The following is a 22,951-nucleotide window of genomic DNA, read 5'->3' as shown; positions in this document are numbered from 1 at the left end:
TTCCGGAATCGGCAGCTCAGGAACATAAATAACATGTTTCTGGCCACTCTTGGCGTCTTCGCACCTGGGCAATGCTCTACGGCAGAAGCTCAACTCATCATGAGTTGGTGACGGGCGGAATTCCGCCTTCGGTAGGAATGGCGGGCTGCTGATCATGCTGATCCTGACGAACTGGCTTCTCGAGGATCCCAACTGGGCTTGTTCGTAGGACGCCGTAGATAAATAAGCACATCATCTGGGCTGCCAATCAAGAGGTAGATACCCTTAGCTACCCACCCGATCAGCCCGCAGCTGCATCTAAACAAGACGGCAAGCGGGCGCTGTCGATGCCCTGACATGGCCTACGCCCCCATTGGGTACGGTACCCTTCGAGCAAAGCTGCGGCTGAGGACTGGGTGGGACAACCAAGTATGGCGAGTCACTTCAAAGGGCAACGATCAACATTCTTGAGCCCCCCTTTTGCTCAGCTCTCTGTCCACCCCAGGTATTGGTGCTTTCATCGGCGCACTTAAGTTATGTAGAGACAGAAATGGTGGCGAGGAAGTAGCTTGCGTTGGGATTGTTGTCGAGAGAGCAGCAGCGGATGGGAGCGAGGGCTCACAAGTACATAAGGGACATGCTCTCGGTATCACCAACTGGTGTTCATGTGGATAATCCAAGCTATAAGCACCCCATTTCACCATGTTTTATAGATTCGCCTTCCTCGCGCTGCTTAGCAGCACTGCTCTGATGGGCACAGCCCACGCCGAGGTTTCGGGGTTTGATATCTCGCACTACCAGCCCAACGTCGACTTCAAGGGGGCGTATTCCTCTGGGGCTCGCTTCGTCATCATCAAGGTAGAATCCACCCAGGACCCATAAAGACTTGCTCACCTTCTATCTCACATTGTCTCTTCCGAGTCCCGGCATGTGCATAACAACTAACACATGTTTGCCTACAAACAAGGCCACAGAAGGCACAGGCTACATAGACCCCAAGTTCTCGGAGCACTACACGGGCGCGACCAACGCTGGCCTGATCCGGGGCGGGTATCACTTCGCGCGCCCCAGCAGCGGCAGCGGCGCGGCGCAGGCGACGTACTTCCTGGCACACGGCGGCGGGTGGAGCGCCGACGGAAAGACGCTGCCGGGGATGCTGGACCTAGAGTCCGGGTCGTCGCAGTGCTACGGGCTGTCGGCCAGCGCCATGGTGTCGTGGATCCGCGACTTCAGCAACACGTACCGCGACAAGACGGGACGGTACCCGATGCTGTACACGAACCCGTCGTGGTGGATGGCGTGCACCGGCAACTCCAACGCCTTCGTCAGCACCAATCCGCTAGTCCTGGCCCGTTACGCAGACAGTCCCGGCACCATCCCGGGAGGGTGGCCTTACCAGACCATTTGGCAGTACGCGGACAAGTATGCATACGGCGGGGACGGAGACAAGTTCAACGGGAACGAGGCGGGTCTGGAGAAGCTTGCATCTGGCTAAGCTGTACGTCGGCTGGGAAGAGGCTGGGAATCAGCATTAAAGGTGCCTGCCACAGTTTCATTGCTTCTACGGATCGGTATGAGGTAGATAGTGTTCCAATTATTACACGGTGGCCGTCTTGCCAGCCAGCTGGACCTCGTGCCTTTGCCAGTGGCCTTGGGAGGCAGTAGCAGCGGAGATCTTGCAGGGCTAGGTCGTTACAGCCAGCCAACAGCCCGTGAGCACTCAATGATTGGGTTGTGGTCCCACACGGCTTGGGTCTACTCGGGGAGATGAAAATTTTCTGGGAGGGGAGATTTTTGGTTTCTTAGACATTAAGTATTATGGAAGGATGTGGACGGGAGTGGGGTCGTTGCTCGATGTTTCTGCTTTCTGCTTTCGGTGGGTAGCAGAGTATCAATCATCTTCAGCAGAGTAGGCACTGCCTGGGTATCTCTCTCTCTCTCTCTCTCGCGCGCGCGAGTCCCCCTCAATAGTAAAAGTATTATGCGTCATGGTGACTGTTTGGTGGAAGTGGAGATTGGAAGTTTGTTGAAGTCCATACACTCACTAGATGATGTGTGTTGGCTGTGAATCGTTTTGGAGCCCGGTGGAAAAGCGGCAGCTGGGCGCAGTGGTATCAAGAACTCAAGCTGTATGTCATGGTCATAGGGTGCAGTTAGATGTGAAATGGCCCTTGAACTAAACCACGTTTTTTTTTAGTCCTCGGGGAACAGCTCTCTCAAGTTGCTGACGAATACACCAGTCTCGTCATCCCATCTTCGGAAGAATTTGCCCGCCATGGGGACCAGGTCTCGGATCTCACGGGGCAGCTCCTGAACCCCCTTGAGGTCGAGGATTTCCATGTTATCCTCAGCAATAACATGGTGGTCTGAGCCGTCCGTACCAACCCTACGAGCATGTCAGTAGTGATAAAACAGGCGTGCCAAGTGAGACTGATGCTCTTCTGACGTACATGCAACGGTAGAATGGCTGCGAAACCCGCGACTCCATGCGGGTCGAGCTGTCGTCAAAGCCCGCGCCGTTCACTGTCCAGCCGATAATGATGCCGTGGTAATCGTAGCGCTTGTGCTTGAAGACCTGGCCGATCCGGTACTTGACTCTTCCAGGGTTGTCGAGGCTACTTCTCCGCCACGGCGCCTTTTCAGACGAATCAACGCGCCGAATCTCCCTGATCTGATCCCTGACTCTTTTCGACGGAAGCTCCCAGTTGTTCTGTCTGCGGCCTGGTGCCGCGAATGTATCGTACATTGGGCAGACATACTTCTCCACCAGCCACGAGTCCTCGGGGAAGTACTCGTAGAAGTATTGTAGCAAGTCTCTGACATCCTGCTGCCAGTCCCAGCGCATGTCTTCATTGTCTGGCAAGATAGGGACCATCATAATACTTGCCCAGATCATACTGTACAACGCCGGCTGGAGGTTTCGGGCCCAGTCTCCGTGGCGGAGCTCGATCAGTGGCACCAGGTCGGCCACGGGTCGCTCCAGGGTCCGGAAACTTGTGAATGACGATCTAATGTTCTGTGCCGTCCTCATCACAATCAAGTCGGTGCTAGTGGGCCCTAGCAGGTTGCTGTGTCCTGTATGTGCGCCCAGGCGGTTTAGAAAAATGCGAAGAGCGTCCAAGGAAACTTCGCCATCTGAACCATAGGCGTCAATAAACATTTTTTGCTGTTGTTCCTCATCTTCGGGTAGAGGGTGGCCATCCAACGATACGCCATGCGGCGATAGTACAACAATGTAGATCTGGGTAGGGAGCAAGCAGCAATACGCCTCCACATTGAACCTTTTAGCAATGGACGAGTAAATGGCAGCAGAGATAATGGGCATCGAGGGATGCTGGTCGTCCTGCAAGGCCCTGCCGATAAGACAAGTGCGTAGGTATTTCGCCATGCCCTCGTCCTCTTGGGCAGCCGTCAGATTACTTGCGTGTAGCCATCTACTCAGGGCCATGCTCTTTTGCCGTGTGGTCATATCGTCCACACTTGGCGTCTCACGCCGGAATCGCGCAGCCAGCTGGTCCAGGATGGCAGATATCTCGTCCAAGTCGCCCTCGTTATCGTGAAGAACAAACATGTCAAAGGCGCCTAGAGCCCGCTCCAGCCTCATACCGCAATTGATCTTCTCGCTTGCTGGGGCACCTCCTCGTATTTGTCGTGCTGCGTGCTTCTGGTACTTGGCCCATTCTGCGATGGCCAGACTCCGGTGGATGCTATCGAGGACTGTGCAGGCGTAGTAACGGCGGGCGAGCACATCCGGCGTGTCATCACCGACCTTGCATTGGGAGAGGAGGTAGTCCTTGGCATCGTAGCCATACTGGCAGATCTCTTCGATTTTCTGTAGCCGTTCGAGACGGGTTGCGACAATGCCATCGAGGAGCTGGGAGATTCTGCGATTTCGGAACAGGCGGAGGGTGCAGAGGCGCCTCCAGTCAATCTGAAGACGCCTGTTGCGCCGTTTGGCATGGAAGGCGTGGTCAGCTTGCCAGTACTTGAAAGTGGTATCACAATAGTATCTCCAGAGCAAGGGCGTTTGCGCGATGCGGGCGAATCGTCTCGACACCCTAGAGATTTGCAGGAGCGTCTCTTCGGGAGAGGTGTAGTGCAAAATGTGGGTGATCAGCTCGTCGGGGAGCGCGTCAAAGGAGGCCATCGCAAGGCGGGGGCATCAATGGGACCGGGCTATGCGAAAGCAAGGAAGTCGGGTTGCTTGACTGATGGGATTGTGCTTGGAAGGTTGGACGTCCATAAGGAAGATCGAGCGAGTAAGCAAGTCAGTCAGATAGGGTTGGATGGGGCCTGGACAGTCCTTTTTATTCAAAGTTTCTCCAATAGTCAGTCAGTCTCCCTTGGACGCATAGAGTTGCCGGCAATGATGCGACGAGCCAAAGGATGGATGCGACGGAACGAAACCAGCCGGTCGTTGAGCTGGTCATGTCAATGTTACAAGTAAATTTGACCCAAGATGGTCGGCGGAAAAGAGCATGACGGATAAGTCAGTTACTGTACCGTAGCGACTACACTAGACGACGTAATAGGCCAAACGTGGGCATGGTAACAAGCGTCGGACCCAACGCGCGCGCATGTGCGTGTGTGAGTCTGTCTACCTTATTCATGCCATGCAAAGGGAGAGGGAAAGCGAGTTGAAGGAGCAGCCGGCAGGTCTACTGAACGAAGCAAGTCGTGTCATGAATTCATCAGTGTCTGGTCGAACTGATGTCAACTTACATGCACGCACCCACTGCCCCAAAAAGCTTAAGCCTACGGGCTACAGGCCTAGTGGTACAGCAGCTAGAGCAGGTGACAGGCCCAGACAGGCCCTCCAGGCACCACCAGGCTGCCAGGCGTCTCTGATTCAGCCATCAGCCATGTCCCGCCAAAACAAAAAAATAAAGGCCGGGAAAAGAGGGCCGTTTCCATCCAATCGCCCTCCTTCTGGCCCTCCTTCTGGCCCTCTGTTTACATCAGGGCCTGCAGCCAATCAGAAGGGCCCTCCTGCATTCCCTTCCTTCCCGAGCATACGCGACTTTCTCTTACTGCCCGGGATTGTCATCGCGCTCAATCCTCCCCACTCTCCGTCACGGCCCAACTCGACTTACAATAAACACCATTCAATTACAGTTGCTTTATACTCTGCACCTTCATGTGTCCTGCGACGCACACTTGTCTCCGGCGTTTCCCAGACCCGTTTCCTGCTGCTCCTATGCACTAATCAAGTAAACAGCCCGAGCCGCAAAGTGCAACCGCTGCTTTTTTCTTTCTTTCTTTCGCGATACGATACCCACACCCACACCCACACCCACACGCCATGGTTCACGGCAACTATGGTGGCGGCCTCGACACGCCGCGCACCAATGTTGGCGATGCCACCTACCTAAGTCGCCAGCCCGATTTCGACATGACCCAGGAGCCTTCCTTCCAATCGCCCCCGGACAAGAACAACCTCTTCAATCAGATGCGCAATGGCCGGTCCGGCGCCGCCCCGATTCGAACACCGCGCGGTTCACGCGCGCCGCTCGGCAACAAACATAACCTGCCCGCCGGTATTGGCGGCGCCGAGTTCACCCCGATGCTGAAGTCCGCGACTCGCAATAGCGCCCGTCGCAGCTACGGCGGCAAAGAAAACCAGAAAGGCCTCGCCACGCCAGGCCTGCGCAAGATCGAAGAGGACGGCGACATGACTAACATTCCTGTCGAGTCCTCGCTGTATGGCCCCTCTCGGCATTCCTATGTGGCGGCGACGCCAGTCCCCGAGGACAACAACACCAGCGACGCCTCGACGCCGTTGGTGGTGCTGCCCAGGCGGGGAGGCGATAAGGGCCCACTTCACGACGGCAACCAGCTTTCTCTACGAGAACAGGAAAATGTCATCGATAGAATCGAGAAAGAGAACTTTGGCCTGAAATTGAAGATCCACTTCCTCGAGGAAGCCCTGCGAAAAAGCAGGCCCCGGCTTTGGCGAGGCCGCCCTCAAAGAGAATACCGAGTTGAAGGTCGATAAGTTTACGATGCAAAGAGACCTTCAGAAATACAAGAAACAGCTAGCGAATGCCGAGGCCGACCTCGAAACCTATTCAAAGCAGATCCTAGAAGTCCAAGAGCGCGCAAAGAAGAAGTACGCCGACGAAGGGATGAGGCGCGAAGCCGAGAAGCTACGGACGGAATTGGACGGGAAGGACGTCGAGATCGAAGAGTTGCATCGGCGATTAGATGACGGGAATCAGGATGCGGATAGGGTCGAGCAACTCCAAGACGATATAGGTGACCTTCAGGCCGATCTGCGGCAAAAGGAGCGCGAGGTTGGTGAGCGCGAGGAGGAATTAGAAGTCATCCAAGGTCAGTTGGATGAGACGGAAGAAAAATGGAAGACAGCGGAGCTGCGGATAGCTGAGCTTGAAGAGCAAGTTGGTTCTAACGGCGAGCTGGATGAAATTACGCGAAAATTGAAGTCGGCAGAGCGACGAGTGGAGGAGCTGGAACAAAACGCCAAATCTACCAACGGGCTAGACGACGCTGTCCAAAAGTGGAAGTCTGCAGAGCAGCGCATCGCCGACTTAGAACAACAGCTTCGGTCCAACGATAGTCTGGATGAGGCGAAAGAGACTATCGAGGACCTCGAAGCCAACGTACGACACCTCGAACAGCAGATTGACGACATCAAGGATCAGCTACAAGAAGCCGTTGCCGACAAAAAAACGCGCCGAGGAGAATCTCCAAGAGCTGCAGGATGGCATGTCTAACAAGTCGGTAGTCACCAAGGGCCTTTCTCGACAGCTTGAGGAAAAGGTCACCCGACTTCAAAATGATTTGGCCAAGTCTCAAGAGAAATACGAGTTCCTTGAGCAGCAGACTGCCGACAAGGACAAATACCACCATGACGTGAAGACGAAAGCCCGACAACTTCTTCAGCAGAGAGAAGCTTGGGAGAAAGAGCGGCAGATTTTGACGGCTCAATTGGACGCAGCACGGAAGGATCAGGGTAAACGGATAGACGACAAAAATCTCCTTCAGCAGAGAGAGGCTTGGGAGACAGAACGACAAACTTTGACGACCAAGCTGGACATAGCATCGAAGGACCTGAACGCACGGACTGACGAGAAGAATCTCCTTCAGCTTCGCCACGACGCTTTGGGTGATGAATCGGCATCGCTTCAGCGGGATGTTGCTCGCCTCGAGAAACAGATTGCTGAGCTTGAAGACGACCTCGGCCATGAAAAGCAACATGCACAGCGAATCGAGCAAGATGTGCGAAACCAGTGTAGGGCCGACATTGACCGCTTGAATGACGAGATTTCGGACTTGCAAGCTGAATTGCGCGAGAAAGATAACCTCCACGACAATGACAGCGAGAAGTGGGAGAACGAGAACCGCAAGATCGAGTCTGAGCGGGAGAGGGCTGAAGAGCGAGCAGCCGGTCTCCAGCGTACCATAGATAAACTCCGTGAGGCTGAAGGCTCGCTATCAGGAAAGGAGTCGAGGCTGCAAGAAGCGTTGAACAGTGAGACTGAACGCCATAAGAGCGAGCAGGCTCTCCTGAGCCGACAGATCGATACACTACGACAAGATCTTGAAGCCAGACAGCAGATGCTAATCGACTTGCGCAACGAGATCTCTTCCGTTCGCGACGAGCTTCGCCAGAGCCAGTTAGATGCGCAGACCAAGTCAGAGAAGATCGAGGCTCTCGAGGATGAGCTGGAGATCCTCCAAGCTGCCATGGACGAAGAGGCCGATGAAGCCAGCAAGGAACTTGCGCAAGCACATGAAGAATGCGAAGACCTGCGCAAGCAACTGGGCATCGCCCAGAACAATGCCAATAGTCCCCGGGCTATGAAATCGCCTAGGAAGTCACCTTCAAAGTCTCCAATGAGATCGCCATGGAGGTCGCCATCGCGGGAGACTAATCGGCCAACCAACGAGGCTTTCACCCGCCTGGAAAGACAGCTATCCGATGCCAAAGGCCAAGTAAATAAAGCAGCCGATGAAAAGAAGTCATTGGAGGACCAGCTGGCCAAGCTGGATTCCGAATTGCAACTCCTGCGCACATCGCATACCAAGGCAATCGCCGAGACTGAAGCCGCAGAAGAAGAGCTTCGCAACATGCGGAGACAGCACTCGAGATCCAGTTCTGCTTCGACGCGCAAACAGGAGGCTGGCGAGCTTCGTATCCAACTAAGCGAGATGCGCCAGAAACTGCGAGACGCGGAGCGCGCCGCAACCAGGGAAGGAGACAAGTACAGCGGGATCGTGCAAGATCTACAGACTCAGGTCGATATGGTCGAGGATGAGAAGCTGGCGCTTGAACAGTCTCTGGCCGATGCTCAGCTTGCCGCCGACGAAGCGCGGAGCAAGCAGGAGCGGGAGGTGCGGAGGCTCGAGCACGAGATCTACAAATTACAGCATACCACCTCGCGCAGATCATCTCCCGCCAAGCCTACTAACAGTACAGCTGCTCATGGCCAGGCAATGGATTCCGAGGAGCGCAAGGAGCTTCGCAGTCTTCTCGAAAGGTCGCAAGCCGAAGTCGCCGCACTGGAGCACGATGTTCTGCAACAGGCCTCCTTGATCAAATCTCACAAATCCACTCAGGACAAGCTCCGACAGAAGCTCAACATGGCACGTAGCGAGGCTAGCACTCATCGGCAGAGTGCTCGCAAGCTCCGCGTCGACTGTGACCGCCTCCAAAAGGCCATCAAGGAAACTGCAAGCTGGATCAGTGCCAATCCCGACAAAGTGGCTGCCGCCGTCGCCGCGCCCTCTTCCAGCAATAGCAACGGCGGCAGGCAAGAACAAGAAGCAGCAGCACTCCGGCAGTCCACCAACTCGCAAGAGTCGGCAGCCTATGCCAGCGCCAAAGACGTAGCGCGCGCCCGTAGGGCTTCGATCCGGTTTGAGGACGGCGTGCTCAACGTGGTGGACCAGCGCGACCATGAGGCTGTGATCCGAGCCGCCGACGAGGCGGCGCGACGCCACGAAAAGGAAATACGCGGTCTGGCTTTGCAGATGCAGTTCATGCACGCCCGCTGGGAGCGCGAGTCGCGCCTGCGCACCGACGCCGCCTTCGCCAAAAGGTACCTCGAACTCCGTCTCAGCCTCGCCGAGGCCTGCAACAAGGCCGACCTCCGCGTCTTGAACCGCATCCACCAGCAGTTCGGCCTCGAGTCTCCCGAGGCTCTGTTGGCTTCCCACCGCCTGCCTTCGTCGTCCTCATCGTCTCAGGAGTCGGCGGCGGCGAACAGGAGGAAACCAACATCTTTGACTACAAGCAGGAGTGATAGAAACGCTGCGTCTGCTGCCGCCTCCGAGAGGGCCCAGCACAACCTCGCCGTGTTCACCGCGACGATCCGCGCCGTGGCTCGAATGCGCGTTGGGGCGCGCGCCTGGAGTAAACATGAGGAGACACGGAAGAAGCTATTGAAGGCTCTGGACAGGGAGAGAAAGGAACAACAGCAACAGCAACGCAAAGAGCGGCCAGCTGTGCTTGCTTGATCATGATAGGAGGAGAGCGTAGTTTAGTGTTTGTTTATCATTTACGTCGTATGACTCAAGAGTAGTGTGGAACAGGGAATGGCTAAGGGAAGCAAAGTAAACCTATGGTGTACATATTTTCTTTCAAGAACGGCGCAACGATACGTAGGGATGGGATAAGGGGTTCAGCATTTTTGAAAGGGGTTGTCAGAGTCTGGATAGCAGCGTAATTTCTTCACGTTACTGCGATTTGCTCCATGGAAAAGGGGCTCCCATCAACCAACCCCCGGCGTGTTTCTGTCTGTGAACGAATGGTGTCGTTAAGTCATATGTTCATTTGCCATGCTACCTTCCTCATCCTCCATCTATAGCAAACTCCCAAGGTCCCCAAATGCATCGTATAAAAACAGGCTTTTTCGTGAACGGCACCCCCCAAAAGCAAACTTTAAAGAGAGAGTATCTTTGGGGGTATCCTACCCAAGAAGCAAAACCAAGAAAACAAAACCCGCTCGTGATCATAATAATTTTACATGACAAAAAGGAGATTCGTGTCTGATAACAAACTGCTACGTTAGTATGTGTCTTCATTCGTCGTCTCTCTAACCCCCTCCCTTTTCAAACCTGTGAATTGACTAGGGGTCCGGAAGCCAGGTGATTGTGGTGGAACTGACCGAGTGGGTGGCTGCATGAAAGTTGAGGCTTCTGTGTGTAGCGAGTTGCGAGTTCGTCTCGGATGCTGTTGAGGAGCTGAACGTAGCTCTGCTGCGGGTTCTTCTTCAGTGCTGTGATGAAGGCCCAGGACATGGCGCCCGTAGCTTGAGAGGCAATGGTAGCATCGGCCCTGGAGATAGATGCTTCGTCAGCGAATGCTCAAGCCTGCCGTATCAAGACCCCTCCAGCTAGCGACAGGAGACCCAACGTGACCCGTCGCCCCAGACGCAAAATCACAACCGTATAGTAGGTTGTACTTTGGTCTAGAGCGTGAAATACCCCGTCTCTCCCTATATACATCTGGAATAGGAATGAACCCCAAGAAAGCCATACTTTTCCAGCCCGTCCCCACCAGTGCATCAGATTGTACTCGTGAGCGTTGCCGCGCTCGTCTAATATATATACACACAAATATACATGGCCAGACACATGAAAACTGCCGCGTCCGAAGGGGTATACTAGTAAGAAGAGATGGTAATGAAAGGGTGTACGAACGATGTCTGGTCATCTTTGCTGCCTGAAAGCATGACGACATCCGCGGGGGAAGTCTTGGTCGCCATGGTTCGGTTGTATGCATCATCGCCGTTGGTGGCCTTCTTGAAGAAACTCATTACGTTCTTCGCGACACCGCCCATGTCGCCCTGGCTGTAGGACGAGATGACGCCCAAGAGCCCTTGGCCGGCTTCCTTGGCCAGATTGGGTTCCTTGAGCACGCCCTGCGTCGAGTAGATGTAAGGGAGGTCGAGGGCAGTGCCGGAATGACACGAGTCGAAAATGGCGGTTAACCGTACGCCAGGCTGCAAGGGTCGTACCATGATTCTGTGCATCTCGTCATCCGTGATGTGGCCAACAGAGCGAAAATCCACGGGGTAAATGACCTCGTCGTAACCGTCAGCTTCGTCGCCATCCAAATCCTTGGTCTGTCCGCCGTGGCCTGTGTGCGATGGATGCGGTTAGCTCGTCTCCAACGGCGCGAGTATACGTGTGCGGTCGGCCCTTACCGGAGTAGTGAAAGAATAGGGAATCGTTGGGCCTGGCATCCTTGACGAGCCAGTGCATGGCACGCAATATGTTCTGTTTCGTCGGCTGGCTCATGGGGTTTTGCTGATCGTCAGTCAGAATGACCATGTCCTCCCTCTTGTAGCCGAAGTGCTCGACGAGATAGCCCGACATGTTCTTGACGTCGTTGATGCATCCGCGAAGCTGGCCTCGCTGGCCGAAGTAGTTGATGCCAATCAGCAGCGCTTTCCGGCGTCCGGTACAGTTGCTATACTGAAACGCATATCCCTGGGGAGCTCCGTGGCCGAAGCTTTGTGGAGCGACAGGAGGCGGGGGCGGGGCTTGGTAGGCGTTCGATGCTGCACGGGTCACGGTTAGTCGTCGGCGCGGCTTCGGGCCAGCAGATGAAAGCCATGCTGGAGGACGTACGAGGTCTGCCGTAGTGGCCCTGCTGCGGTGGGTGGCCATAGCCGCCGTATTGTGGTTGGGGAGGGCCCTGCGATGATGTATATGTTAGCCCCCTGTTGGCAGGGCAAGCGGGTCAGCAAACCCCGTGGGGATTGTGTTCACCTGGTTGTAGCCGTAGGGTTGCGGAGGGGTGCTCCTTGGCTGTAGCCGTACTGAGGCGCTTGCGGGGGGTAATTGTATCCATGTGCAGGACTGCGGGTGCATTAGTCACGAGCTCTCTGGATATCTGGACGGGATAGCCTGAATCATGGTGTCGCATGTCGAGGATCACGTACGCGTTGTAGTACTGCTGGGGCGGAGGGGGCCGTAGCTCTGGCCCGGGTAGCCGTAGTTGGACATGGCAAGAAGAGTATCTGGGAGTTAGAAAGCTGATGTTGTTTCTGGTTGAATATACCCCGGCAAGACGCCGAAGAGGCGACTCAACGAGCGAGCGGGCAGAACTTCGGGCGGCGGTGGAAAGCTGGTTGGGGTGACGGGCCAAGGGGCAAGTTCTTATAGACCGGCGGGCTTGTGTTAGTGAGTGCGGCTTTGCAAATATGGAAGCGCCGACGGGCTCAGTAGCTTAGCTTGCAAGTATCGTGGCCGGGGGGCGGAGCGCGTGGTGGTGGTGGTCGTGGTGGTGGTGGTCGTGGATGTATTTGTTTGGGATAGGTATGCTCACGGAATAGACCGACTAGCACAGCTCTCGCGCGTACCACATGTGGTAAGCTTGGGCCGCCAGCTATCTCTGGTTTTTTTTTTCCCTTCTTCTTCTTTTTCTCTCTCTCTCTCTCTCTTTCTGTCACCCTGCCGCTAGGGACCGAGTAGACAGAGACGGACCAAAGATGACAAGCCAAGCCAAGAGTACGGTACGGTACGTAAGTACCACCCACGAAGCATGCGAAAGCGCGGACGGGGTCGATGGGAAACAAATTTCTCGACTTACAACGAACAGGGATGCACGGAGTAGGAATGTAGACAGGTTATCTACGTTGGGACTAGTCAGCCAGGCCACACTCTTTGCTTTTTTGTGACAAGGGACCGGCCGGAGAGGTATGTATGTACGTATGCAGGTATGCAGGTATGCATGTATGCATGTATGTCTATCAGTCTGGGACAGGGCAGGCAGTAGTCCAACGGGCAGGGCGCGCAAGTAGGTGGAGGGGAGAAAGAGAGAGAGAGAGAGAGGGAGAGAAGGGAGGGAGGGAGAAAGAGAGAGGGAGGGGTGTTCTGACTCGACGTGAGATAAGATGAGGTGGTCTGTAGGTATTGTTAGGCGCAGCCAATACCTTCAAAGACCCCGTTGCGTCAATATGGCGGGGTCGTCGATCGTTTTCCCTTTGGCCTCGCTTGATTGTCCTCGTTCCCTCATCGCCAACCGCCAACCTCCAACCTCCCAGCAGAACCCCCAGAACCCGTAATCCATCTCAGCCTCAGAACCTTTCAGCCGGGACGCGACCCACTCCCTGTCGGCGTTACTTGGCCATCTCTCATTTCTGTTCTTCTCCGTCCACGTCGGCCTCGGCTGCATCCCGTCTCCAACGCTTGTCTCCCTGCCTCCACTACCATCGCGAGACATGCAGCAGCAGCAGGGCCTCAGGGCCTACGCAGCAGAGACATTTCTGCCTCGCTAGCGGTGCTGTCAAATTAGCCTCTCAATGGGCCATGTGCTGACTGATACATGAAGCTAGTCGTATTAGCAGCGAGCATAGCGTAGCGAAAGTATGCATGGTTTTCTTGTTGGAAATTTGCCCCCTTTTTTTCTTTCCTTTTTCCTTTTTCCCACGCGCCTCGTTTGTAGCGAGCGTGGACGAAGATGCAAGGACATACGCTCTCGTCTTCTCGCTGTCATGTCGGCGGCTCGGCTGCTTTCTGCCGCCGTCCAATCAAAGCTTGACAACGGACTCCCAGCTGCCATCTTTCTAGCAAGTTGCCTGATTCGGACAGTGGCTGTATCTTGGTTCATTTCCCTCGCTGCTCCTACTTTGCTTCTTTGCCTCGCTTCATGGTCCGGGGACATAGGGCAGAGATAGGGCATGGCCATCGTCTGCAACCTCGGCACTACCAAATCTCCGTTTTGCTGCCCCGGCATGGGTTTGGAAATCCAATGGTCGACGTTTCTGCTGCACACTACCGACAGCTAGAGCCCTCCCGTACTCAGTAGACGCATGTTTAGCCGTTGAGGTTATCCCGCACTATTAGTTGTCCGCCGGTATCCCCGTGGGTATCGTCTACATATATGTTCCAGAACCATGGCTGCCGCCACGTGTAGCGCCCGTCTTAGCACCCTGCCATGTCAGAACTAAGAATCCCCGACGCCGTCGAACAGACACATCGAATGATAACCCACCCATGATTCCGCGACCAACCGCCCAGAGCGTCTTTGGGCGCGTTCTAGACCTCCCACCAGGAAGGGCAACGGCGCTCGTTGTTTGTGTTCGGGCCTCCTAAGGCTGTTGGTGCGAAAGGAAACATCAAGAAGCCAGATGCAAGACGGCCTAATCCGGTCAAGTGACGGTCAGTCCAGCTTGCCTTAGCGGGCCTGAGAAAGCTCCCATTTTCACCAATCACCACTTGCATGTAAACATGTAGATGGCAGTGCTAGTCCTGTTCAGAGTCCAAGTCCCCGGGCAATAGTGTTTTAACAGCCCCCCTCTCTGCCAAGAGCACCCTGGATTCTGGCTCGGGATACGATACAGATCTCCCGCTCCCAAGCTGCGTGCAGAGCTACCTGCCCCTGGAAGCACTCGGGCCCTGTAGGCTAGACGACACTAGAGCCAGTTCTTTACCGGCTCATAAAGCCTCAAGCGGCATATGTCCCGGGACTTGCTGTTCATACCAATCATATCAGTCAGTGTCTTTGGTCAACAGGCCTGATAGCTAGCCTTTGCCATCATCGCGACCTCGGGACAGGTTCTTCCTTACTTGTGATCTTCGGAGGTAATATTGCTGACCAATGAAGGGGTGGCCGAACAGTGGCCGGCAGCGGCAGCGCTGTTGTTGCTGCAGCTCCTGCAGCCCCCCCCCGCAATGATGTCGTTTGTCCCACGTCGGTAGCAGCCGTGAAGGCGGTGATGGTGGTGATCGTCATATGTACAGACCAACTCCGCCTCCTCCGGCTTACGTGATATAGTCTTTTCGTGCGGTCGGTGCTGTGATGGCAGCCGTTTTACATAATAGTAGCATATAGGAGGCTGTTGACCTTACGAGGACAGGTATCTTTCTTTTGGCTGGATCAGGTCTTGAGACTCGTCGTTCGCCCAGAAAACGTATTGCATCATGCCGCCCGGATGCGCCGTCACTTTCCCCAAAGCTCTGATTTGACGAACTCGGTAAAATGAGGCTTGCTCATATATCTATATTCTACATCATCCCTCGTACTGATTTATCCGTTATCGAGCAGAGGACTAGGTTCTCTTCTTCTTCCTCTCTCTCTCTCTCTCTCTCTCTCTGCCTGAGAGTGTAGAGCCACATTCTAAAACCTACAGCTTTTACAAAGATAGTGTGTACTGGCTACGTGACACCACAAATTTGTCTCTGTGGTCACCCTTTGAATGTGAACCTCGCGCGGGATGTATACCAGCAAGACTACTGGCGTAGGGCTGTAACCACACCAGCAGATTATTTTTTATGTTATCTGCATCTGTGAGACTAGGCTATCACCTCTGTATACTGCCATATGTCGGTGTTCTTTCCATTCCCAGCCAAGGTTCTGCGGGTGTGCATAGCTTGGGCTTATAGAGAGGGGGTTTTGTAATTGGAGGGCTCTGCAGTCGCAACAACCACTGTGAACGACCAAACTCGGCATACCACATCTACCGACACATGCCAGCTCGATTAGAAGCATTATTCGATGACTCGATTTACACACCGTCTCACCAAAACCGGCCGGCTGTACTGCGCCATTGTTTAGTCATGAGATCAATTAAATCTTCTACTTCAAAATTGCAAGAGGAGGTTGTTTTCTCGCTCAATGTAAGAAGGTAACCACTCTTGTGTTATGCCCTTTCTCGTCCACCGCTGTAACAGGACAGGCAATGCTGTGTGTCTTTTTCTACTCACCCTCCCTTCATGTCCACATCCTGTTTGCTTAGCCCACCACCCTCCCCTCGTCCGTCTTTCTCATGAGCCAAACATTCATGCCCCAGAGTACTCTGAAGGCTTCCATGCGTTCCTGGGGCATAAATAGATCATACCAAGGACTGCGCCACACCTCCAACCTCCCCCAAGACCTGGTTCCTCCTTCTTCTAAAGCTCCGGCGAAGACATCGAGAAGCCGCATTGGGACACGGACACGAAGGATCGAGATATGATGGAAGAGGCTGCTGACCACAAACACGTCGTCGAAGTCGGCTCCATGTTGCTTGCCGATGGCGGTATATCGCATCTTCTTGTCCCAGTTGGACGCTGGCAGACGCACCATCCGGTAATTATCATATATGCCCAGCGTCTTACGCGACTTCTTGTTGGCGGGCGGGCCGCGCATCGGAAGCCCTGATGACGGAGATATGGGGTGGGGCGGAGATTGGGGACGCTTGCTGGTTTTAGTCACCTTGCCCTGTCTCTGCGCAGAGCCATTGCCCGGGTCCTCCATGGCAGGCGAAGACGGCGAGGTGGCCGTATCATCAGACTTTGGAGATGCAGTGTTCTTGTCGCCCTCTGAAGCCACCGTGCCATCAACCTCGCGGCCTATAGGACCACCTTCCGCTCCTCCCCATCTTCTCCTCGTCGCCCACCACCTCCCGTCTCCGAATCTCTTCTCCTTTTGGCCCTCGCGCGCGCGGTGCTGTGCAGTGACCAGTGCCGCCACGAGCTCGCGGCCGAAGTCGATACGCTGCTCAGCCATCGTGTTGAAACTGGTAATATTCCTTGCAGAAACCGCCGCGAGTGGACCTTCCACAATGCCCCGTCTTGCATCATCACGTGTCTGGGGCACCCGAGCAAGAAAGTTACAGCCCGATGGAAAGTACGAAGCGCGTGCCAGGCGCGCCTGGCCGTGTTTTGTTTGAATTTCTGACGGAGCTGGCATTGGTTCAAGAAGGTGCAGACGTGGCTCTACACGAGGTGTCGCAAGGTTGCAACCGCAATCATACGAGACCAATTTGACAAAGGCTGTGATCAAGCCGTGTCTGAGCTCGGGCGGCATGCTAGAGCCAGATGCGGTACGATACGTGGTCCTTTGCGTCTTTTCTCTTCCTTGGTGGCTGCACTGGCTATGGCAAACTCGGCTTGTTCGAGACTACCATCCAGGGCCATGGGGCGGAGGTGAGAAGATGTAGGAGATTGTCCATCCTCTTCATCATATTGGATGGGAGGTTGCGAGGTGTCATCCCAGTATGTAGCCATCAAGTCGAGCTGCCTGAAGAACTCATAGCAGTTCCCTAGGCGCACTGCCTTGGACCCCGGCCCCGGCCGGATGCGCTTGATGGTCTTGAAGGCGGCCTGGTTATCTATCGATAGTTCATTGCGCCTTTCGAGATACATGCGAGCCTCTGGGGATAAAGCCCCGTTGGATAACGGCTTCCGGAAGGTCGCATCCATAGCTCGTGCCCCATCTACATCCATGCCATCCCACCCCGCTGCAGAAGGGACATACGCCGGGTCCGGCAGCAGATGTTCGGCGCCAACATCTGTATGAACGTGCACACCGAGGGCCGTGAGAGGGGACTGGTCCAGTTGGGATGGTCTTTGGATGGACTGCAACACACGGACTACGGACCCTAGCTCCGGCACTTCCCCCTCTGCTAGTTGTGGGCTGCAAGCTGGCAGATTGATGGGTGTGGCGGGCGGTACATCCTTGGGGGTGGACCCAGCGTCGCCGGTGTAACTAATAAGAAGGTGAGCTCGAAGTCTGTAGGAGAGTTCTACACTCCGCAAATGAGTAGAAATAGTCAGACAACCTAGTGGCTCCAGGCTTTCAAATCCGAGTGCGACGAGGCTGTTGGATGAGGGAAGTCATGCGGAGACCGGAGGATAGCACTTGCTACGTCGCATTTGTTGTTGAAGTATATAAGGCCTCTTTGTAAGATCAGGTTGTCTTACTTACTGCCTGACCATGGGACTTACATTGGCGTACTTGAGATGGAGTAATAACAACAACAAGGGAAGTGCCACTTACTCAAATCAACCAAACCGCCAAACATTGTTCATCACTCGAATCGAAGGGTGAACGAGTGAGGGAGGTATGATCTCCAAGCCCTTCCTACGAAAGCGTGAAGCCAAAACGTACGGAGAGGGTTGCTTGCTTGCGCCCAGCCTCTGGAGTACTCTGACCAGAACTCTGATGGGTTGGTTGGTAGTGTGCGCCGTGTGCTTCATCCACCCCAATGCTCGCGTGCCACAATGACGTTGAAGGAATTGAGCCTCAGCTGGGGGAGGAGTAGGGGCGGTGGCTTTTCACGTTGCTAGCGGAGGTTCGGGCCGGAGACGCTAAAGCAGAGGTTACTGGTGACTCGCAGCAGCAGGAACACCCTGCTTTTGCAGTGAGATGCGATCTTTGCTGACTTGTTTTGACCACCAATGTACACCTTTGACGAGACGTCTGGTCGGGATGCCGGGATTCCGACCACGTTCAAGAGAGAGGGAAGAGAGCTAAGGGAACACACGAGGTATGTACAGTCGCAGCAGCGCCCCCTTATTGTCCCAGCTAGGCCTGGTGGCTTGGTGGCTTGGGCGACGACTTGGGGACCAGGCCAGGAGGTGCCCAGGTGTTTGAGAAATGGAGTGGATGGATGGGTGGGTTTTCCATCCAAGTAGAACCGAAGTCTGAAAATAGGTCGCACGGCCGTATTCATGGACTCCAACTGCCCTCTGCCCTCTGTCCTCTGCTCTGTCCTCTGCCGGATTCATGATGGGAGTTCCGACGAAAAGGGAGAGGGAGGAAAAGGCCAGATCCAGGCGTGTCGAAGATATTGTTACCGTCTCGTCACTGTTTCTGTTTCCTACCATTGTTACACTACGCAGCAAGACAAGATGTACATGATTATGATGCCCCGCCCGTCCTGAGATGAGCAACCCACCAAGACTGGCGACAGGCTCTACGGACCGCAAATAAGTGCCTTGGGGCCGAAGAAAGGTCGTGGTGGTCGGTCGCTTTGCAGACAGCACCGTTGCTGTTCTTATGTGTATGCTGATAGGGGTTTCGCAGTGCTTGATAGTCGGGAGATCTGGCATTGCAGAAACAAACACACGGCGGGTCGATGTCTTTGGGAGATCATGACGGGTCTTCCCTGAGCCGACCCCAGGATCGGGGGGGCACTTGGAAGCTTCAAGGACCCGCCCTGGAATCTGTCGTATGCATGTGTATGTGTGCATGTACATAGGTATGTGTGAAGCTGCTGCGAACAGATTGACCGCTTCAGAAACCTGGCCTGATCTCCTCGTCCTGGGTTTTGTCTTGAGCACCTGCACAAGCTGGGATGCTGCAACGAACCATTCGCTGAAGCTGTTTGTCACCGTCATCTGCGGCGTGCTGGGAGCCTGCACGGACATTTTAATCAATTGGCATCACTGGTCAATCGTCCAATTTCTTGTAGAGTCGCATTGTAAAAGTCTGCTACGACGGCACCGACCCGGTCCTGATGATGTGAATTGAATCGAATCCACCGACCACGGCCGATCAGCATTGAACGCCGGGAAGAAGAAAATAAGGTATGGTGATTGATATACTAGTATACAGAAACAGGCACAGTCGGCATCAGCAACCAAGACTGCCCCTTGGGAAACGATGGCCCGAATGTGGTAAATGCCAGAATGTCGCTCGCCACCCCACCCTCCGGGGCGGCCATGCCCAGACCCAGTCTCCCAGTGAGGCTCTGAGGGAGGAACTGCTTCACATTTGTCGCAGAACAGGGGGCTGCTTGTGGTTGCGCCCCCGTCACGCCCCCGCCTAAACCCTGGCCCGCCCGGGAATTGCATACCAGCCCATCATCATGGCTCCCGGTCCAGCAGCACTGCACCCTCGGACACCATCTGGACACCACTCCCAGAGAGGCTCCCAGCTCCCGGCCGCACAGCCAATCCCCATCGACATGTTTGTGTCTGTCAAACAAACTACAGGGTGCTTCCTCCAATCAAGACGTCCGTCAGCTTTCCGAGGCCGTGCCAACCCTCCCTTCCCTCCTCCGAGTCTCATGGGGCTTGGGAGGGAGCATGGCTTTGAACGGTGGGGAGCCTCTCTTAGGGCCGTCATGGGTTGCTGCTTTCTCAGACTGGTTGACCCGGGCCCTCTCGGTTCACGACCGGGCTCCAATTGCCTCACAGGGCCACTTCTTCCTACTGTTCTTGTTTCTTCTACTGTCATTCGATTCATCCACCTCTCTGTTGGCCGTTTGTGCCTTTAGCCGTCTGTCTTCTATTGTTTCGACTTCCCTGCGGGAAAAATACCCTTTCTATCTTCTATATCCTCCTCGTCAGCTACTGCGTATCTGGATGATTCATGTGCTTGACGTGAGAGTGAACCCGGCCGGCCGGCCTGTTTTCCCCCTTCTCTTCGTTTCTTTCCATTCTCTTGTAGAGAGTGTCTGTGTTTGCTGGAAGCCACAGCTTTTATTGACCGACGCGACTGGAATCGCCTTTCGAGTCACTACTCGACAACAACATGTCGAGCCCAAACCTCCCGCCGGGGGCCTTCATTACTTCGCTGGGCGGGAAGAGATGCACGGCGATACCAAAAAAGGCCGGGGGAGGCGGAGGAGGACAGCAGCAGACTTCAACAACAACGGCGGCCGCCACGACCACTGCGGCCCCTTCGACGACAACCGTCCAGGAACCGCCCAAGACCAGCACAACCCAGGTGCAGGCGCCGCCACCACCACCACCAGCCGCGGAGCCACCCCAAACGTCGACGACAACAGCGGCCCCCCCTCCTGTGACTTCTACTAGTACGACGAGCCTTCCTCCTACCACGCTTCAACCTCCCCCCACACAAGCACCGCCAGCGCAGACATCGACAGCGGTAGTAGTGCCGCCGCCGCCGCCGCCGCCATCATCAGCTGCGGAGACGACGACTACCGCTGCAAAACTGCCTGCGACTAGTCTGCCACCTGATGCCCCCCATCAACTTCACAGACTGTGCCCCCTCCCGCAGTAGCTGCGCCTGATGTCTCGACATCAACATCACAGGCTTTTGTCCCTCCCATAATAGCTATACCCTCACCTTCCCCCTCTTCACAAGCACAGCCAACAGATACGGCGTTACGGACTTCAGAGGCTCAGACACAGACGGCTGACAGCACCGCCCCAACAGCAACGGACGCGTCGCCAACTAGCGACGCGACTACCGCCCTCAGCACGTCAATTGCGACATCCTCGCCAGCCCTGAACGACGACGGCCTGGCAACTGGCAATGGTCGCAACGCTGGAAATGCCGCCGTGGTGACGACGGTGGGAAGTTCCGTCTTCACCATCACCCCTGCCGCCAGTCAAACGGCGGGCGCTAATGATGCCGCCTTGGAGACAAACACCGGGCCTAGCACACATACCACTCAAGCAGTGGTGGGCGGTGTGGTAGGGGGTGTAGCATTCGTGGCCATTATCGTCTTCGTCTTTTGGTTCGTGCGCAGGAGACTCAACCGGAAACGGAGAAGCACCCTTCTGACGCCTTTGGGAGGGCCGGAAAATGGGTTTGGCAACTTCGAGAAGAAGCCGTACATCTTCAGCCGCGACTCCATCGGGCCAACGCCCTGTCAGAGAAGTTCCGGGCCACGTTCGGACAGAATTTGAGAAACCTCCGAGGGCGCGTCAAACGCCTGGTGGTGCGCAGCCCCTCGCCGAGCGTGAACCTAGATAGGGGAACTCGCAGTTTCTGGACGGTTCAATAAGCGTCAGCGACAGCGGTAGATCTGGACGTGATGGATCCCCGCCACGCAAGGGTGGCTTTCTTGGATTCTTCTCCAAATCCGACCGAGAGTCCGGATCCGGATGGCGATTCGGCCGCAACCGCGGCAAGCAAGACGGCGGCGAAGATCTGTTTGCGAACACGCGTGGTATGAAGGATACGCAGCGCGGCCGGAGTTCACAGCCCGACTTTCTAACCCTTCTCAACATGGACGACAAGCAGCTAGCCGAGCAGGCGAATATAAAACGAAAGACGTTGGCCGGTAAGAACCGGCGGTCGTCGAGTGCCGGATCGGCCGACCATTTCCTGGGCGGACTCGGTTTGAGTTTTGGTTCGACGAATCCTTTCCTGGATTCCAACGCCATGCCCCACGACTCGGCCAAACCAGCGCCCTTATCCAATGCTGCTCCCGGCGAAAATAACCCTTTCTCGGATGCAAATGCGATCCGGCCGCCTACGCAGTCCAAGCAAATAGGACCGCCCTCGACGTACACCGACAATGTTCGGAGATCGCGGGGCCAATCGGTCACAAACTCCAGGCCGCCTAGCTCACAACAGCGCGCCGGCACCATGTATAGGGACTCCGGGCGACTCGGTCGAGTCCTTCCAGACGAGGCGGAACAAATTCCGGTCTGATCCCTTTGACCTCGACCGACCCGAACTCCTCTCCTCTTCGGCTTCTGCGTCATCCGCGTATCAGCAGAGTGGACCGCCAACGGCCCGGACACCGGCGACTCCTGGGAAAGCCCACACGCGCGCCTCAAGCTATAGCAGCCGGTACTCGAGTGGCGTCAACACCTTGGAGGATTTCGGCGACCCCGGGCCAGACATCGGCTCGGCAACAAATAGATACGCCCCACCGCCACTAACTACACACAAGAAGAATGGCTCTTCTGGCCAGGTCAGTGTCGGAAAGGCCTACTGAGCGGATAGCCTGCGGCTACCGCGATTCATTTCTTGCTTTTTTCTTCTTCTCTTTGTTCAAAGGTACCACCCACACCAGGAGTTGGGTGTTGTCGATCAAGGTCAAGGTGCCCTGGCGTTTTATGGACGACAAAAGCCGAGGCGCCTTGAGTACATACCACCTCTACCACCACCTCCACCCCCTTCGGTCGCTTAGAAGGGGGTAAATATTTGCATTCTTGATTTTGATCACTGCTATACCCAGAACTAAGGGGAGACTTAGGGAATATGATGGGGATCTGGAAGACTTTGTCAGAAGTCTCTATTGTTTATTTTTTTTTCTCATCCCGGGATGACCATATGGTCACTGTTGCATAGCCGGCGCCGCTCTTTAACCATATATTCCCCCATTTGCACGGTGTTGTTGCTGATGCTGCTCGAAAGCAGAGACTCCTTCCCGGGAGGCAGGATGTTGGAGGAGGAAGGAGCAAAATATGTTGGCGGGTGAAGATTGATGAGGGGGAGAAAGCTTGTACGATTTGAAGTTCGCTACTGGATAACCTTGACTGGCCAGTCGTTTTTGTAGATAGAGATGATGAATACGGTTGAATGACC

At 55.2% G+C, this 22,951-nt stretch overlaps 7 protein-coding genes across 7 annotated transcripts; 4 read left to right on the top strand and 3 right to left on the bottom strand.

Annotated features, from left to right (window-relative positions):
- Positions 1 to 681: 681 nt before the first annotated feature.
- Positions 682 to 1,474, top strand: PG998_014135 (uncharacterized protein; the record flags this gene model as incomplete). Its single annotated transcript, XM_066880951.1, has 2 exons — positions 682 to 837; positions 947 to 1,474. The coding sequence occupies 2 exons, from the start codon at positions 682 to 684 to the stop codon at positions 1,472 to 1,474; spliced, it is 684 nt and encodes a 227-aa protein (XP_066725090.1).
- A 698-nt stretch (positions 1,475 to 2,172) lies between these two features.
- On the bottom strand, positions 2,173 to 4,126 carry PG998_014134 (uncharacterized protein; the record flags this gene model as incomplete). Its single annotated transcript, XM_066880950.1, has 2 exons — positions 2,173 to 2,365; positions 2,430 to 4,126. 2 exons carry the CDS (start codon positions 4,124 to 4,126, stop codon positions 2,173 to 2,175), a joined length of 1,890 nt encoding a protein of 629 aa, XP_066725089.1.
- A 1,155-nt stretch (positions 4,127 to 5,281) lies between these two features.
- Positions 5,282 to 5,974, top strand: PG998_014133 (uncharacterized protein; the record flags this gene model as incomplete). The annotated part of the gene is made up of 1 exon (XM_066880949.1): positions 5,282 to 5,974. One exon carries the CDS (start codon positions 5,282 to 5,284, stop codon positions 5,972 to 5,974), a length of 693 nt encoding a protein of 230 aa, XP_066725088.1.
- A 7-nt stretch (positions 5,975 to 5,981) lies between these two features.
- PG998_014132 (uncharacterized protein) lies at positions 5,982 to 9,459 on the top strand (the record flags this gene model as incomplete). The annotated part of the gene is made up of 2 exons (XM_066880948.1): positions 5,982 to 6,544; positions 6,621 to 9,459. 2 exons carry the CDS (start codon positions 5,982 to 5,984, stop codon positions 9,457 to 9,459), a joined length of 3,402 nt encoding a protein of 1,133 aa, XP_066725087.1.
- Positions 9,460 to 10,053: 594 nt separating this feature from the next.
- Positions 10,054 to 11,955, bottom strand: PG998_014131 (caspase domain-containing protein; the record flags this gene model as incomplete). Its single annotated transcript, XM_066880947.1, has 6 exons — positions 10,054 to 10,279; positions 10,645 to 11,083; positions 11,151 to 11,507; positions 11,578 to 11,644; positions 11,699 to 11,808; positions 11,892 to 11,955. 6 exons carry the CDS (start codon positions 11,953 to 11,955, stop codon positions 10,054 to 10,056), a joined length of 1,263 nt encoding a protein of 420 aa, XP_066725086.1.
- Positions 11,956 to 15,685: 3,730 nt separating this feature from the next.
- PG998_014130 (uncharacterized protein) lies at positions 15,686 to 17,652 on the bottom strand (the record flags this gene model as incomplete). The annotated part of the gene is made up of 3 exons (XM_066880946.1): positions 15,686 to 16,617; positions 16,767 to 17,446; positions 17,642 to 17,652. 3 exons carry the CDS (start codon positions 17,650 to 17,652, stop codon positions 15,686 to 15,688), a joined length of 1,623 nt encoding a protein of 540 aa, XP_066725085.1.
- Positions 17,653 to 20,194: 2,542 nt separating this feature from the next.
- PG998_014129 (uncharacterized protein) lies at positions 20,195 to 22,358 on the top strand (the record flags this gene model as incomplete). The annotated part of the gene is made up of 5 exons (XM_066880945.1): positions 20,195 to 20,551; positions 20,665 to 21,102; positions 21,159 to 21,350; positions 21,398 to 21,921; positions 21,992 to 22,358. 5 exons carry the CDS (start codon positions 20,195 to 20,197, stop codon positions 22,356 to 22,358), a joined length of 1,878 nt encoding a protein of 625 aa, XP_066725084.1.
- Between the last annotated feature and the right edge of the window lie 593 nt (positions 22,359 to 22,951).

This window comes from Apiospora kogelbergensis (genome assembly GCF_038363985.1).
Source record: "Apiospora kogelbergensis strain CBS 113332 chromosome Unknown utg000009l_segment0_segment0, whole genome shotgun sequence".
Lineage (NCBI taxonomy): Eukaryota > Fungi > Ascomycota > Sordariomycetes > Amphisphaeriales > Apiosporaceae > Apiospora > Apiospora kogelbergensis.
The sequence above is the reverse complement of the archived record's forward strand: the minus strand, read 5'-3'. Positions and strand labels throughout refer to the sequence as shown.